Source organism: Anabrus simplex, chromosome 5 (assembly GCF_040414725.1).
Source record: "Anabrus simplex isolate iqAnaSimp1 chromosome 5, ASM4041472v1, whole genome shotgun sequence".
NCBI classification, from domain to species: domain Eukaryota; kingdom Metazoa; phylum Arthropoda; class Insecta; order Orthoptera; family Tettigoniidae; genus Anabrus; species Anabrus simplex.
Window position 1 is genome coordinate 256,866,591 of NC_090269.1, and position 17,440 is coordinate 256,884,030.

General features: G+C 40.4%; 1 protein-coding gene across 2 annotated transcripts in view; it reads right to left on the reverse strand.

Annotated features, from left to right (window-relative positions):
• The window catches only part of Ddx56 (putative ATP-dependent RNA helicase DDX56), a 234,228-nt gene that overhangs the window by 125,302 nt on the left and 91,486 nt on the right, over window positions 1-17,440 (reverse strand). For both annotated transcript variants that reach the window (XM_067147356.2, XM_067147357.2), the window contains exon 4: window positions 16,700-16,890. In XM_067147356.2, coding sequence (XP_067003457.2) covers window positions 16,700-16,890 — 191 coding nt within the window. The remainder of the gene's footprint in view (window positions 1-16,699; window positions 16,891-17,440) is intronic.

The window sequence follows — 17,440 nt, forward strand, 5'->3', positions numbered from 1 at the left end:
TTTGGGGTTATGATATATAACGTTATTGAGATGTGTTTATAAGAAAGGCAATTGTGACATATTTGGCATGGTAATATAAGAGTAATTGCGACATGTTGTAGTGGAGGTTATGATAATGAAGTTGTTAGTTGAATGTTGAAATCATGTTACAGTATTGGTAACTCGGCGAAAAAACTCTATGTATAATGAAATGAGGATGTTTATTTATGTGTTACGGAGAGGGCAAGGATTGCCTGCATCTAAGGAAATGCCATGTCACATTTATAAGAGGTAAGGATTTGTGTGAAATTATACATGTACGTGAAACTGAGCACACCGCGGGAATGACCTAAACTAAGGTATGAGTGATATACATTAAAGTAGAATTGAGATTTTGATGGGATTATATGACAATAGTAGATGCTGTATTTCAAGTACGAGAATATTATGATGTATTTTATAACGGTGTTCATGGCCAAATGCAAATATGATATTTATAAATGCGGTAATATATTTCCGAGCATAAATGCGTAGTATTTACATTCTGACTGCCCAAATGAATTGAGTAACTTGCGAAGATGAGAAATGTTAATAATAATAATAATAATAATGTTATTTGCTTTACGTCCCACTAACTACTTTTTAAGGTCTTCAGAGACGCCGAGGTGCCGGAATTTAGTCCTGCAGGAGTTCTTTTACGTGCCAGTAAATGTACCGACACGGGGCTGTCGTATTTGAGCACCTTCAAATACCACCGGACTGAGCCAGGATCGAACCTGCCAAGTTGGGGTTAGAAGGCCGGCGCCTTAACCGTCTGAGCCACTCATCCCGGCATGAGAAATGTTATGGAATATGACAAAGGGAGAGCACATAGAGCCTGAAATAGATGTGTATGTGAATCAAAAATTATGTGGAAAGCTAGATAGATAACTTATTTATTCTGACACAGAGTTTATTTGAATTTACATTCTTTAAGAGAATAATGGATAGGGAAATGATAGGCTAGGAGCCAGATTTAACAGGCATTAGGGAAATATGCCTTAGCCCGTAAGTCGTTACACGTCGCAAGCTGCACCTGCCGCGTGGATGAACTGCAGCGGCTAAAGGCTGAGTTCTCCCAGTTCCAAGAAAAGGTGTCTAGTGAGCTGAAAGACATAACAAAAAAACTGGAATTTACTGAACAGCGCCTCGAACAACAGGCCGAACTGCTTGATGAAGCTGAACAGTACAGCCGGCGGAACTGCTTAGTGTTGCATGGTATTCCAGAGGAGCCGGCAGAGAACGTTTATGATAAAGTTATCAACACGATGAAGGGCAAGTTAAATGTAGATATAACTATGTCTGATATAGATCGTTGCCATCGTTTAGGAGTGCTAAAACGAACCACAGCTCAGGTTGTTGCTACAGGTAAGCGCCCTATAATTATAAAGTTCGTGCGTTACCATGACCGGGACAGAGTTTGGAGGGCCAAGCGGCTGTTAAAAGGAACTGGCCTTCTACTGACTGAATCCCTGACAGGTATCAGAAAAACTATTCTAAACAGGGCACGTGATCACTTTGGACTCCGACGGGTGTGGACACAGGACGGCCGCATTGTTGTTTTGAAAGACAATGGACAGAAAATGTTTGTTAGCAGCATGGCACAATTAATAAGCCTTATGTGAGCGACGAGATTGACTAGGAAAAACAGTGAGTGATATAATAGCGTATAATGTTTGTGTATGTGAATGTGATAGTGTATGTGAGAGTGATTGTGTAAATATTTCTGGAGGTGCTTATGAAACAACTAGGGTGAGTAGTTTGAATTTTTCTGTTGACAATGGCTAACGTAAATGAGTCAATTATTTATACCGAACAGCATGTCCATGATGTCATTGACCCTATCCCTCTTCATTGTCGTCCGCCTTCACCCTTACCTTCCCCTTCACCAGCTGTGGCAGGAGACATTCTTAAGGAAATGTTAGCTCCCCACCAACAATATTTTCAGTGTTGTCATATCAATGCACAATCGCTTCTTTGTCACTTTGACGAAATACAGGCTCTATTTAGTAACAGTAACTTGCATTGTATTTGTGTAACAGAGACATGGTTACAGCAGTCACTCAAATCTGATCTCGTAAAGCTGAATAACATGACGTTACATCGCCTAGATCGTTTAAATCGTGTAGGGGGCGGTTGCGCTATATATTGCCGTAGCGACTTAAAAAGTAAAATAATTATGACCTCAGATCCTAAGACTCCATTTTGACCTGAATTCATGTTTGTTGAACTCTTGGTTAATAATCAAAAACTACTGATCGGAGTGGTATACAAGGCGCCGGACATACAACATATATCTGACCTAGAAGTGGCATTATCGAAGTTAACTCCGCTGTACGAAAACATAATCATTCTTGGTGACTTCAATACTAATCTCCTAGTTACAAGTAACGAATCAACATACTTACAAAACTTATTCCATGGCATGGATTACAATATACTGACACTAGACGCGACTAACCATGTTCACAGAATAAACCACACGTCTCACACACTGATTGACCTTATTATAACAAACAATCCGCAGAAAGTGGTAAAACATGGACAGCTTGCTGTACCAGGTATTTCAACCCACGATCTCATATACTTATGTTACTCTCTCAAGGCACCAAAGTACAAAACCAGGTACATAATGCGAAGAGACTTCAAGCATTTTAATACTGAGATAATACGAAATGAAGCATATCAATTGCCGTGGAATGACATTCTACTGACTAATGACATTGATGATAAGGTTGACAGACTGAACTCTTTAATATTAGGACTGTATGACAAACACGCTCCGAAGAAGCAAATTTGAGTTTCTCACCCTTAGTCTCCTTGGCTAACAAATGAAATTAAGTCGGTCATGGCAAATCGTGATGCTTGGTATAGGCGATTTAGGCGAACTGAAAGCACTAGTGATTTCGAAAATTACCGTATTCTCCGAAATCAAGTTAAGAAATTAATTCGTAACAGCAAGTATAAATATATTCAAGAGATAACAAACAGACGAAATTCAGCACTAATATGGAAACATTTGCATCAGATGGGTATAGGTCGCAGCCTGACCATGCAGACACCCAGTATACCACTTGATGATCTAAATTCTCATTTTACGAAAGCAGCATACACTAATAATGATATTACTGACAATAATGACTATGATGCTAACTATCCTAATAATGATAATAATAATAATAATCATCATCAACCAGTTGATGACCTAACTGATGATGATATTAACCCCATAAATGCTCATTCCCGAGTAAATCAAGTAAAATTCACTCTCAAAAAAGTTGGGGCGAACGATGTGAAGCGTGTAATTTACTCCCTCAAGTCTGATGTTCCGGGTAATGACGACATACCATTATCTTTCATAAAAAATATTATTGGTGCCATATTACCTATTCTGACGCATATATTTAATCATTGCCTTGTACAGGGAGTATTCCCAATGTGTGGAAGCACGGTATCGTCATTCCTATTCCTAAGAAGAATTCTCCTAGTTTACCATCAGATTATCGCCCTATATCCATTCTCCCACCCCTTTCCAAAGTACTAGAACGCTTGGTACACGAACAAGTCCTCACTTACTTGACTAACTTCTCACTGCTTGACCCTTACCAATCTGGTTTCAAGAAAGGACACAGCAAAACGACTGCCCTACTGAAAGTAACTGATGATATCCGACAGGCAATGGACACTCGACAAGTGACTGTACTGGTTCTACTTGATTTTTCTAGTGCTTTTGATACTGTTGCTCCTCAACTGCTACTTTCAAAATTGGATTCATTAAATTTCAGCAAGACGGCAATAAACTTTTTCAGTTCGTACCTCAAAAATCGCCGTCAGTGTGTCAAAGTAAATAATAGCAGATCTGAGTGGCTTAAGAAACCCCTCGGTGTCCCCCAAGGGTCTGTACTTGGACCATTGCTGTTTGCAATTTACTTACACGATGTTGCCAAATCGATTACACATTGCAAGTATCATCTTTATGCTGATGATCTGCAGATCTACTACCACTCAAGAACTGATAAAATTCAGAGTGCTGTAGAAAAAGTTAATGCTGATTTAAGTCTCATAAGTAATTTTGCATTGAGTAACAATCTCAAAATTAATCCTCTTAAAACGCAAGCAATAATCATTGGTACTTCAAAAAACTTACACGTCTTAAAACAATACGAAATTCCTCCTGTAGCACTAAACAATACCATTATTCCATTTTGTGAAACAGTTATGAATCTTGGTGTGGCTATAAGCGAAACATAGAACTGGTCGCAACATGTGATGAAAGTGTGCCAAAAGGTATATCAAAGCCTGCATCCTCTGAAGCGGTTTAAAAATATATTTCCTCGGTCCTTGAAAATAAAGCTCATTCAATCACTCTTGTTTCCAATTCTCGAATACTGTGATACAGTTTTTATTGATATCAATAACGAGCAAAGCATGAGACTGCAACGTGCCCAAAATGCATGCATCAGGTATGCATTCGACATACAACCATACGCCCATGTATCCCCATTCTATACACAATTATCTTGGTTACGACTGAATGACAGACGTAGACTCCACGCAACTACTTTGGTGTATCAAGTGCTTTCTGAAAACACTCCTCCTTACCTATCCACCAGATTTCGCTACCTTAGTTCCCTGCACCTGTTCAATACCCGGTCAGGCTGTACGCTAGAAATTCCTGTGCATCGAACCGCAACCTACAACAGATCGTTCACTATCACCGCCACGAGCTGGTGGAATGAACTCCCCAATGACATCAGGGAAGCTAAATCTAAGACAAAATTTAAAATCCTTTGCCAGCGTCATCTTTTAAGCACTTCCAGTCTCTCTTGAGTGTGGGATGCATGAATGAGAGTGAATATGGTTGTTTATTGCAATGTGTTCCTGTATATAATTTAGTTATACTTTACTCACCTTAGTTTAGTTAGTGATACTTAAGTTGCTTTAATTATACTTTAGGTTGTAAAGATTTCATATGTTTAAATTTTATGTAAAATATACATTGTATATACATGAAGTGGTTAAGTGTAAGAAAGGGCCGGGAGCCCTAACTTCACCACAATAAAGACGCTTTAATAATAATAATAATCTATTTGTTTATTTTACGTTGTATTCTGCTAAACTATACATTTTATTCAGATCTAATTAGCCTGATTTTGATGATAATGAGCAATCTAAACATCATAACGATATTTGCGTCAACTTAATGACTCGTTTTCAATGAAGACTGTGGATGTCCAGTGATCAATTGTAAACAGTAATATTCATTTTTGAGTTCATTTCGGAATTGGTGTAAATAGCTTAACATTGCATTTATTTTTCTTTTCTACGAGCCACCGGTGACTGAATTATTATCTGTACATAGTAACAACGCGAATACTACCCTAAATCACATTACTTTTTCCTAGGGCAATCTTTTATTCAAATAAATATTATTATTATGTTTTCTAGAATTTGTGTGTGATGAATTCTTTCCCTTTTACGTAGTTGATAAGCTAGTTGGTAAGCCAAGAAAGTAATTGACTGAGTTGATGACTGAGTTGAATTTATCAAGGACTTACATCGTTGGTACTTTAGTCAGGTGAATTAATTATTTGGTATTACATCCTCGGTGAACCGGCATTCTCTTCGAACTCACGTTAAGCGAGACCTAATGTAAAATCTTCAGATTTTACTTGAGAGATGGATACCCTGAGAAGAAATTGAGCCGCTGGGAATTATCTGCCTACCTTTTTCCTACAATGTGATGTGTCTTCAAGCTAAGGCTTCTGTCACACAGTAGATTCCTCATTTTCAGAAAGCTCCACAAGCCATTTCTATTCGTACATGGATCTCTAAGTCCTCAGTAATCCAGCTGTCAAGCAGTGGCGGCCGGTCAGTACGTGCTACCGGGCTCCAGCACGTAGCTTGGAACTGTAAGGAATATTATTTATGTACAGTACCATTATCCTGGTGCCTTTTCTTTGTTTTGAGTACGATATGAATTTGTGTTTTGTGAAAATCAGGACGAGATCTGTCGAACACCTAGCGCCGCTCTCCCGGGGAATAAGGCTCGTGCTCATGTGAAGTGAGCCCTTGCCTGTAGCCTGAAGGAAGCAATACGCAGGCGCAGCCAAGCTTGCAACACTCCCCCTAGCCGGCGGAGTATACCGTAAACCGGGATCAACTTTCACTGATCCCGTTTATAGTTACTTCCTCTCCCGCAAGGGGGTAGAATTACTCGATGTCTCCTGCTACCCTTGCGTTCACGGCCGACTTGATGCGTCGCTCTAGCTACCTCCTTGGAGCGCAGCGAGGGATCCAGTCGGCCGTGCTTATGTTGAACGTGGTAAGCGAATCTGCCACTAGAGAGTAGCATCGTCTGGGCTCGAAAGTAAAGCGTAAGTGGAGGAAATCTATCTCACACATGCTTATTAAAATATCCATCTTGCTTTTGTGTCAAAAATAAGGAATTCGTAGGTGAGTCAAAGAATCTTTGACTGACCCTAAATGTTATCCCGCATTACAATGTAATTTACTCTGGTGAAATGAAATAGCGTATGGCTTTTAGTGCCGGAAGTATCCGAGGACATGTTCGACTCGCCAGATGCAGATCTTTTGATTTGACGCCTGTAGGCGACCTGCGAGTCGTGATGAGGATGAAATGATGATGAAGACAACACGTACACCGAATGATGGTTAAAATTCCAGACCCTGCCGGGAATCGAACCCGGGATCCCTGTGACCAAAGGCCAGCGCGCTAACCATTTAGCCATGGAGCCAGACATTTACTCTGGTAATAGGGGAGGTCTCAATGAATCAGTTGGCAGCTCTTTCAGTTGCTTTGTGCGGTTTTTAATCTGGCGGTTATATTACTGGTGCGTGTTTTTTCTGTCATTGTGTTAGTGCTAAAGTTTATACGAAGATTTATCAAATTATTTATCCACTGCAGTGTATATAAAGTGAAATTAAATTAGTGTTCTTAGTGGGGATCTATATTCCCACGATTCTATTTGCACTGATGTAATTCTCCAATGAATTATTTATATAGTAGACAGTTGTCGAAGAATTCATCTGCTTCCAAATTAGTTGTTTTTGTTTGTTCTGAGTTATAAATTGTGAGAAAAGTTGTATTATTATTATTATTATTATTATTATTATTATTATTATTATTATTATTATTATTACCAAGTTTGAAGTATGCGTTGTTCATCATGGCAATATGCAGATTTAAAACAGCGTATTTAGCTTGTTTTTTGTAGCACGTAGGACGATTTTTTCACGAGCCGCCACTGCTGTCAAGGTACTTAAATTTCCATTCTTGTTTAACTTGTTCCCCATAAATATTCATAAGAATATGTGTGTGACGAGTTCTGATAACGGCCATCACTTTTGTCTTGTCTGTGTTTGAGCCCAAGTTTATCCCCTTTTACTATGATGGCATTGTCGTTTTGACTGACAGTACTGAAAATTATTTCATATGTACCTCAGATTGTCGATCAGCCTACCATTAATTATGGATCGATAATGTTATTGTTATGTATCTGACATGGTTTTCTGTGTTTATCAAATAACCGTTGGGAAATTCAAGTTATTATTTAGCTAGCTAAGGGTTACAATGAGACCAATAGGAATAGGTAGAGTGGGGAGGACAAAATACGACTAATAAATGTGATAGTGAATGAACAAACAAGATGAGGGAAAAGAAACTTAAACTGCTGATTTTCCATTATGTTTTACAATTATTTAAATGTGTCAAAGTGTTGTGAGTGGTGATGATATTTGAATTTCATAATTGACAATTTTTCAAGAAGGACTTGATCTCTAGTACAGTGCGATAGTAAATGCACGAGGATATTTTTCTTTTACGTTGCTTATCCGGTTTGTTTGATTATAATCAGTTAATTTTATTTTATTAAAGTTATTGTCCTTCCAATTTCTTGTTGCGATTTTCATTTCATGCCTAATTTAAGTGAACTTAGTATACTGGAACATAATGATGTTGGATCATTATCTGATAATTATTGATAGGATGTGACCGCTTTCTCTCCAAAGGGCCATGCCCTGAGTGGAGGATCATGTAAACCACTGAATTTTAGCTGAGCACATTATGAAATTTATTGTTACCTTCGAACTAGGCGTCCATGAACGGTCACAGCATCGACCACAGAGGTCGTAAGTTCGAGCAGGTGCTGCGTTGAACGATGTGGATAACTGAAATCCTGTCACGTTTCCTAGCCTCGATCAACCCAGCTCCATGCCAACGGCCCTTTTCAAGGCCAAATAAACAAATCAGTCTGTGAAAAATACCGGTATTAAGTATACAACATTGCCACATTCCAGGCAACTGGCTTAAAAAAATAAACTTGCATGGGACTTGAACCTTTTAACCCTCGAGCATTGTCAACCATCACACATCCTACTGCACACTAGCCATGTGAGCTACTGCGACACTTGACCTACGGTGCCCACTTCCCAGCCTAAAATGGCCACAGACCATCTCCTCATCCTCTCCAACCCAGCACCATACCCAATGCAATGAAACATATGGTCCTTTACAGGGGCAAATAAACAAATCAGTCCTTGGAAGCTATCAACTATGCAAACTTAACACATCCCAAGCAACTGGCTGTTAAAAAAATTATCATGTGGGATTCGAACCTCCTACCTTCAGCTCTGTCCACTATCAATGCCCGCTTGCCATGTGAGCTACTGCGACACTTGACCTACGGCGCCCACTTCTGAGCCTATATAGTACCGTGCTCCCGGTCTGTGCATCCACCTACTGTTTTAAAGTACATGTTCTGCGTATCTGTACTCGTCTTATGGATTCATTCGAGGTACCCATGATGAATTAATAGTGGGGCTGACAATTCCTGCTGTCTTCTAGCCCATAAACACACATCTTGTTATATTACCCCGGTTTAGGGAGAGAATTGTAGAATTTCAGAATTGAAGTAAATGTGAAGTGATGCATAAAACTGAATCGCAAGGGGCTGGTGGACCACCCAGTGTATAAGTGATATGAATGAAGAACTGGAATCACAGATAAGGCTACTTGCAGATGATGTTTTACTGTATAGAGTAGTAACTGAGTTGCACGATTGTGAGGGACTGAAGGGGGACTTAATGTTGTGAGGCGAAAAGGAAAATTCCTCTCAGTTTCAATTATTGAGCTGATCGGTGATAGTACCTCAAGGGGAACACTGTAAGTAACTTACGTGTAAACTTGAGGAATGATCTTCATTGGGGAAATCATATTAATGAGGTTGTTAAGAAAGGTTACAGATGTCTTCACATGCTTTAGAGAGTCAATTCTAAAGGATTTAAAGAAGAGGGCATATAATTCTCTGCTATGACTACAGTTAGAGTATGACTCCAGTGTATGGGACCCTCATCAGGACTACTTGATACGAGAACTGGAAAAAATTCAAAGGAAAGCAGCATGATTTGTTCTGGATGATTTCCGACAAAGGAGTAGGTTTGCGGAAATGCTGCAAACTTTGGGCTGGGAAGACTTGGGAATAAGGAGAAGAGATGATCAACTATGTTGTAAGTTTCGAGCTGTCAATGAAGAATTCACGTGGAATAACATACGTAGACGAATAAGCTTAAGTGGAGCTTTTAAAAGTAGGAAAGATAATAGTATGAAAATAAAGATGGAATTCAAAAGGACAAATTGGGGCAAATATTCATTTATAGGATGAGGAGTAAGGGATTGGAATAAAATATCAAGGGAAATGTAAATTTCTGAGTTCTTTGAAAATGTTTAAGCAAAACTAAGGAAAACAATTGATAGGGAATCTGCCACCTGGGCAACAGGCCTAAATACAGATCACTGAGGACTGATTGATGATTGATTTGTACGTTCTTTGGTCGATGTGTTTTTGGTTCCATGGCCATAGTATAGTATAAACTCTGTGGCCAAAAATCACGGGAAGGGGTGTCCCATTAGAAAATGTGCCGTGTATGATCCATGAGCACTGCAGTTATCTGCGGCATGCCTGAGCAGTCTGTCACAGACACCAGTGTCATGAAGATGGAAACACGTCACGAGTTAACCAACTTTGAATGTGAGATGATCATCAGCGCATTGGTCATAGCATTGCGAAGATTACATGCGAATTCAGGTTTCCGAGGTCAACAGTTTTGATGGTGGATCTTCAATATCGCAGAGAGAATGTTACCACCCACATAAACCGCCGCACGGGAAGACCACAGTTGTGTAACGAATGAACATCACGTTGCCTCCGCAGAACCATAGTGGGCGCTCGACGGGCTACTGTGTGTCAGATTACCGCCCAGTTGAAAGTTGGGAGTCAGAAGCTCTTTTCTACCAGGACTGTATGGAGGCAACTGCACCTCGCAGGCTTCATCAGCCGATGACCAATTTCTGTCCCTTTGCTGACACCTTGACACAGAATTAAAAAATGTGCATAGGCCTGCGAACATCGGCAATGGACCATTGAACAGTGGCGGCATGTGGTATGGTCCGATGAATCCCAGTTTCAGTTGTATCGAGCTGATGGGCGCATGAGAGTGTGGTGTATGCCCAATGGAGCTATAGATCCTGCGTGGCAACAAGGTTGTGTCCAGGCAGGATGTGGCTCAGTTCTGGTCTGGGATGTGTTCTCAAGGTCGTAATCAGTCACCATCGTCCAGCTACAGGGAACACTGCACGTTATGTGGACGTTCTTTCAGACCATCTGCATCCCTTTCTGGCCCTAGAGTACCCTGATGAAGATGCCATGTTTCAACAGGACAATGTGCCATGTCATCACTTTGTAGTGGCATGCAGGTGGTTGAAGGAGCACTCCAGTCAAGTTACGACCATGGACTGGCCCTCCAGATACCCCAATCTTAATCCAATAGAGCACTTCTGGAATGCTGTCAATGCTGGCGTACGCTCCATGAACCCCACACCAACTACACAGGACCTAAACTGTGAGTAGCATTGCAAGATGTGTGAGTCCACAACCCTCCAGAACGATTTCAACACCTTGTAAAGTGGATGCCTCACTGTATTGCTGCCGTTTTGAGGGCTTGCAGAGGAGCAGCTCGTTATTAACATCACATTCAGTGTCTTCCCATGACTTCTGGCCACTCAAGTGTATTTTAAAAGGAGTCTACTTTTGATTTGTAGCTGCAGTATACAGTGTGTCATGTAAATGAGCAACATCTTCTGGACTCAACAATCCTACCTTGCTTGTACAATTTGGCCTTCTAGCATGATTACAAGTTTCACAATTAAGTATTTATTTTCCACCTAGTCGATACAGTGATTGCTTAAGGCAATTTTTAATGGTCAAAAGTGGTACATGTTTCGTATATTATCAACATCTTCAGCCACATAACACTGTTTAGATGAAAAATGTATAAAATTGACAAAGTAATGCTTTAGAGGAAGTGTCCTTAAAATTAACATAAGATTGACAAGATTAAAACAAACAAATAACTCAAGAGAAAATATATATATATGTTTTTGTGCAGCACCTACTTTGCTTTGCTCTTAAAAATAGAAGCAGTGTCCGATCAGTTCAAACGATGCTCCAGAAGTTCAAGGATGTTGTAAAGCAGAGATAGTTCACTTTTCCTCGTATTTACATTAGAATTTTGTTTCCTAGCTATGATGAAATATGTATCTTCTATGCTTCCAACCACAACAATAAAGATGGCAGCACCGCAAAAGAGATGCCTTCGCAATGATGAAATTGAACAGTTTTTAATTGGACAATGAAAGTGACTGTGAATATATGAGGTTGGAGATGATGTGATAAAAAGTGATGATGAACATGCAAACAATGAGATCAGTGAGGAAAACAAAGATGAAAATAGTCGACTTCCACCAATGAAACGGAAATAAATAAGCTGTCATAATTTTCTTGGATTGCTGGTCAGTTTACTGCAATACTTTACACTTCTTGTTCACGCAATTAAAGTGTTCCAGACTATATATTACATGATGATTCTCTACAAATAGATATCTTTTTGTGTTTGTTCAGTTCTACACTGGTTCAGTTTATTGTGGAGGCTACCAATGATTAATACAAGAAGGTATTAACAGTTTACCCAATTGCTCTGAATAGCAGACATAGCAGACTTCAGAAGTGGAGCGATATAAATGTGAACGAAATGTAGATGTTTTAAAAAACTAGTCATGTTATGAATTCCATATGGTCCATATTGACAACTGATCACTATCAAAGGGTAGGAAGAGTCCACCTATCACTTCAAAACAAATTAAACAATAGATCACTACAACTGATGAAAAGGAATACCTATTCAAATTACGAATGTTCCTCTTAAAGCTAGGGTCTTTACGTCGCACCGACACAGATAGGTCTTATGGCGACGATGGGATAGGAAAGGCCTAGGAGTTGGAAGGAAGCGGCCGTGGCCTTAATTAAGGTACAGCCCCAGCATTTGCCTGGTGTGAAAATGGGAAACCACGGAAAACCATCTTCAGGGCTGCCGATAGTGGGACCTCTTAAAGCTACGTCATTAGTAATATGGGTAATGAACAAACATAAATTATCAATCAAGTTACTCGTCTACACAGATAAGGATACCAACTCCCAGATCAAATCAAGAACATTGGCTGCTGTAGGAACGATGAATTAGTTCAGCATCAACCACAGCAGTTTTGATGTGTCATTTAGTTTCAAGTTTGGATATATGTTGTTCGGACCTCAGGAATGTTTTAAATTAAGACTGTAAATTGTGTTATACCAGTGTTTATATTATTATTAATGGTTATATGTGTGCTTATGTCTTCCAATTGGAGTGTGGCTGAAGATGATCCAATATATATGGGGTCGAAACTAGTCCCAGTTTATTAGACAATATACATTCTAATGGTATTGAATAGGTGGACCCTTCCTACCCTTCGATAGTGAGAGTTAAAAAACTAGCACAGAGAGAGTATGCATACTTTAAAAAATCTAGTACTGAAAGGGTGAATAATTATGTGTAAACTTGCTCTTCAGCAAAGCTCATCAATATGTCACATGAAAAAAATGGAGTTTACTCATACGCAACCTTATTAGACTTAGTAAAGTTTGGAAAAAAATCAGGGCGTGACTTAATACAGTTTTGAAAAAAATTAAGATTTTTCACCTCCACACTTTACGATAAGATAGTGAGTTCTGGAATAAAATATTAGCAACAGACAGGTCTCCACATTATGAACAAGATCTAATGGATTTCTCAATTTTGTCACAAAATGCCTTAGTGAGTTTTGGAAACGAGCTCTTCAACTGCGTTGGGTAAAAAATATTTATTTTGTTGCCATATTTATTTCACAGGAGTAAATATGGTTTTCAGGTATAATGTTCCAACTTGCAAGGTAAAAACACATCTGAAATTATCAGCACAAGATGATTCTTCTTCTTGTACTCACCACAGAAGACAATGAGAGTTCTGCGATGCATTACCCTCAGTGTGTTAGTTACAACTGCGACAAAGTATGAGGGTTATATTTTAAATAAGGTCCGATCGACTGTAGCTATATAAAGTTGGTGCACCCGTCGAAATGTGCATGCGTGCTGCCTTCTGACATGTCTTGGGCATGAGCCGACAGCAGTTGCAGTCGCAACGATACATATGGTTCGGTGTGGGCAGTTGAAATGTTTCAGATAATTGAACATCCCACAAAGTGTGAAATAAGGTCTGTGATTCAAATTTATACTGCAAGGAACATCAGCTGCAGATGTTCATCGCAAGATAAGTGAGGTGTATGGCCCAAATGCAATGAGCGACAGCAAGGTGTGTAAATGGGCAAGACTGTTCAAGGACGGGCGGGACAATGTCCATGATGAACTGCGACTGGTCTAACCTCCTTTAATCTCAGATGATTTGGTGCATGCAGTAAATGCAAAAATCTATAGAAGGCTGGCGTTTCACGATATCCACTTTGTCACCGCAATTTCCACAAGTTTCAAAGTCAGTGCTTGCAGTTCAGAAAACTGTGCATACGATGGGTTCCCAGACTGTGTACTAAGGAACATAAAACCAAGAGAATGGCTTGTGCTTTGACCTTTTTGTTCCGATACAGTGAGGAAGAAGATCAAAGTTTAGATCACACTGTCACAGGGGACGAAACATAGGCTTCGCATTTGACTCCAAAATCGAAGCAGCAATAAATGGAATGGCCATACACATCAACTCCAGTCAATGTGAAAGCCAAACAGACAATGTCAAAATGCAAGATTATGGCCACTATGTTTTGGGAGAGATATGGCATCCTGTTAGACTTTATGCCACAAGGGAGAACAATAAACTCAGCTCTGTACTGCACGACCATGAAAAAGCTTCAGCATGCTGTATAGAATAAATGACAGGGTCTATTATCATCTGGAGTTTTGTTGCTGCACGACAATGCACGACCTCATTCTGTTGCTCGAACTTAAGAGTTAATCCGATCTTTTGGATGCGAGTAAATGGACCATCCACCATACAGCCTGGGCCTTGCGCCAACAATTATCATCTGTTCTGTTACCCAAAACAGTTCTCGCCGGTCAGAGGTTTGACACTGATGAAGAAGTCAATACAGCAGTTGAAGACTGAATTCAGTCACAGGCAGCAGAGTTCTACGATGAGGGGACACAAAAATTGGTGAAACACTATGATAAATGTTTAAACAAACATGGTAACTATGTAGAAAAATAGCTTAATGTGTAAAGAGGACATAATAAAAGATTTTGGCAATATCATAATTACTTTTGTTTCTATGAACAAACGGATCCTAATTAAAAAAATAGCCTTCGTATACACACACTGAAATGGTGTAAATATCCAAAATGAGTTTCAAGTTTGACAGCAGTCTTTATACATTATACAGGCTGAATGATTTTCTTGTACTTGATAAGTAGAATGTTACACATATACTTCTTTTTATACACTGACTGACAGAGCAAATGCAACACCAAGAAGGAATGGTCAGAACTTTATGCCAATTGCAGGGTAGACTGACGTCACTGAGGTATGCTCATGATGTGAAATGCGCCGCTGTGCTGCGCACGTAGCGAACGATAAATGGGACACGGCGTTGGCGAATGGCCCACTTCGTACCGTGATTTCTCAGCCGACAGTCATTGTAGAACGTGTTGTCGTGTGCCACAGGACACGTGTATAGCTAAGAATGCCAGGCCGCCGTCAACGGAGGCATTTCCAGCAGAGAGACGACTTTACGAGAGGTATGGTGATCGAGCTGAGAAGGGCAGGTTGGTCGCTTCGTCAAATCGCAGCCGATACCCATAGGGATGTGTCCACGGTGCAGCGCCTGTGGCGAAGATGGTTGGCGCAGGGACATGTGGCACGTGCGAGGGGTCCAGGCGCAGCCCAAGTGACGTCAGCACGCGAGGATCGGCGCATCCGCCGCCAAGCGGTGGCAGCCCCGCACGCCACGTCAACCGCCATTCTTCAGCATGTGCAAGACACCCTGGCTGTTCCAATATCGACCAGAACAATTTCCCGTCGATTGGTTGAAGGAGGCCTGCACTCCCGGCGTCCGCTCAGAAGACTACCATTGACTCCACAGCATAGACGTGCACGCCTGGCATGGTGCCGGGCTAGAGCGACTTGGATGAGGGAATGGCGGAACGTCGTGTTCTCCGATGAGTCACGCTTCTGTTCTGTCAGTGATAGTCACCGCAGACGAGTGTGGCGTCGGCGTGGAGAAAGGTCAAATCCGGCAGTAACTGTGGAGCGCCCTACCGCTAGACAACGCGGCATTATGGTTTGGGGCGCTATTGCGTATGATTCCACGTCACCTCTAGTGCGTATTCACGGCACGTTAAATGCCCACCGCTACGTGCAGCATGTGCTGCGGCCGGTGGCACTCCCGTACCTTCAGGGGCTGCCCAATGCTCTGTTTCCGCAGGATAATGCCCGCCCACACACTGCTCGCATCTCCCAACAGGCTCTACGAGGTGTACAGATGCTTCCGTGGCCAGCGTACTCTCCGGATCTCTCACCAATCGAACACGTGTGGGATCTCATTGGACGCCGTTTGCAAACTCTGCCCCAGCCTCGTACGGACGACCAACTGTGGCAAATGGTTGACAGAGAATGGAGAACCATCCCTCAGGACACCATCCGCACTCTTATTGACTCTGTACCTCGACGTGTTTCTGCGTGCATCGCCGCTCTCGGTGGTCCTACATCCTACTGAGTCGATGCCGTGCGCATTGTGTAACCTGCATATCGGTTTGAAATAAACATCAATTATTCGTACGTGCCGTCTCTGTTTTTCCCCCAACTTTCATCCCTTTCGAACCACTCCTTCTTGGTGTTGCATTTGCTCTGTCAGTCAGTGTAAGTTTGCAGATATTATTTCCAAATGCACAAGTCTAAGTCAAGGAACAAGAAACGAGCACAGTTTGATGTAAAGAAGGAAAATTCAATATGATTCTTATATTCTGTGAATTCAGCTTTTCTCTTTGATATTCATCTACACAAAACTTCATACTGAATTGAACTGTTATTAAAAATATATCTAAAAATATTAGAAAACAAGAATGTAGAGAGTATTAACGTACTCCAGGAAGAGTATAAAAATAACTTCAACTAATGTAGTTTCTATTCAACTTTTAAGGGAAGCATATATAAAAGTAAAATGTAGATTAGAATTTTACTGTTATATGTGGAAGTCAGGTAAATATCAACAAAACAATATACAGAAATAAAAAGAAATAAATGTTCTCACCTAATAACTTCCTTTACTTCATCTTCATAGCCAAATGAGAAAATTAAATCTGCCTCGTCTATAACCAGAAATTCTAAAGAATGTTTAAGAACTAAATTCTGAGATTTAAGATGTGCTAGAGCTCGAGATGGAGTGGCTATTACAATATCTGGTAGCTCTATGAGAAGAGGTCGTTGGGATGATAAATCAACCTGAAAAATAGGCAAACATCTGCATTATACCTCTTAACACATCACGTATATAACCCAGAAATTTAATAACATGAACTACACTTCTTTTATCAGTATAATACATCACTGAATTCTTTTATTTCAACATGTCTACAGAAGACATGTGATTTGGAATGTGAACAATGTTATCTCACAATTTAAATAACAGCCTTTGTTAATTAAAAAAAAAAATATAGAAATTAAAAGGTCATGCCAATGCACAAATCTATATTAATATGCTAATACAGGATAGACCAACCTACTGTTGGCACCCTTTAATTTATTGGAATGGATGCATTTAGATGAAGGGAAAGGATGATAAAATGAACCATACCAGCATTCTTAACAGGGGCACATTGTGGGTTCATATTACAGGGAGGCTAAGATGGAGGCAGAGCGAGGGGGGGGGGTAGGGAGAGAGTTAGGCAGGGGGGGAGAGGAAAGGCATATACATGTTTTAGCATACGGCATTTAGATCTTAAAAATCCAGCTATTAAACTCGGTTCTTTTTGAAAATGTAATTTTCAACAAA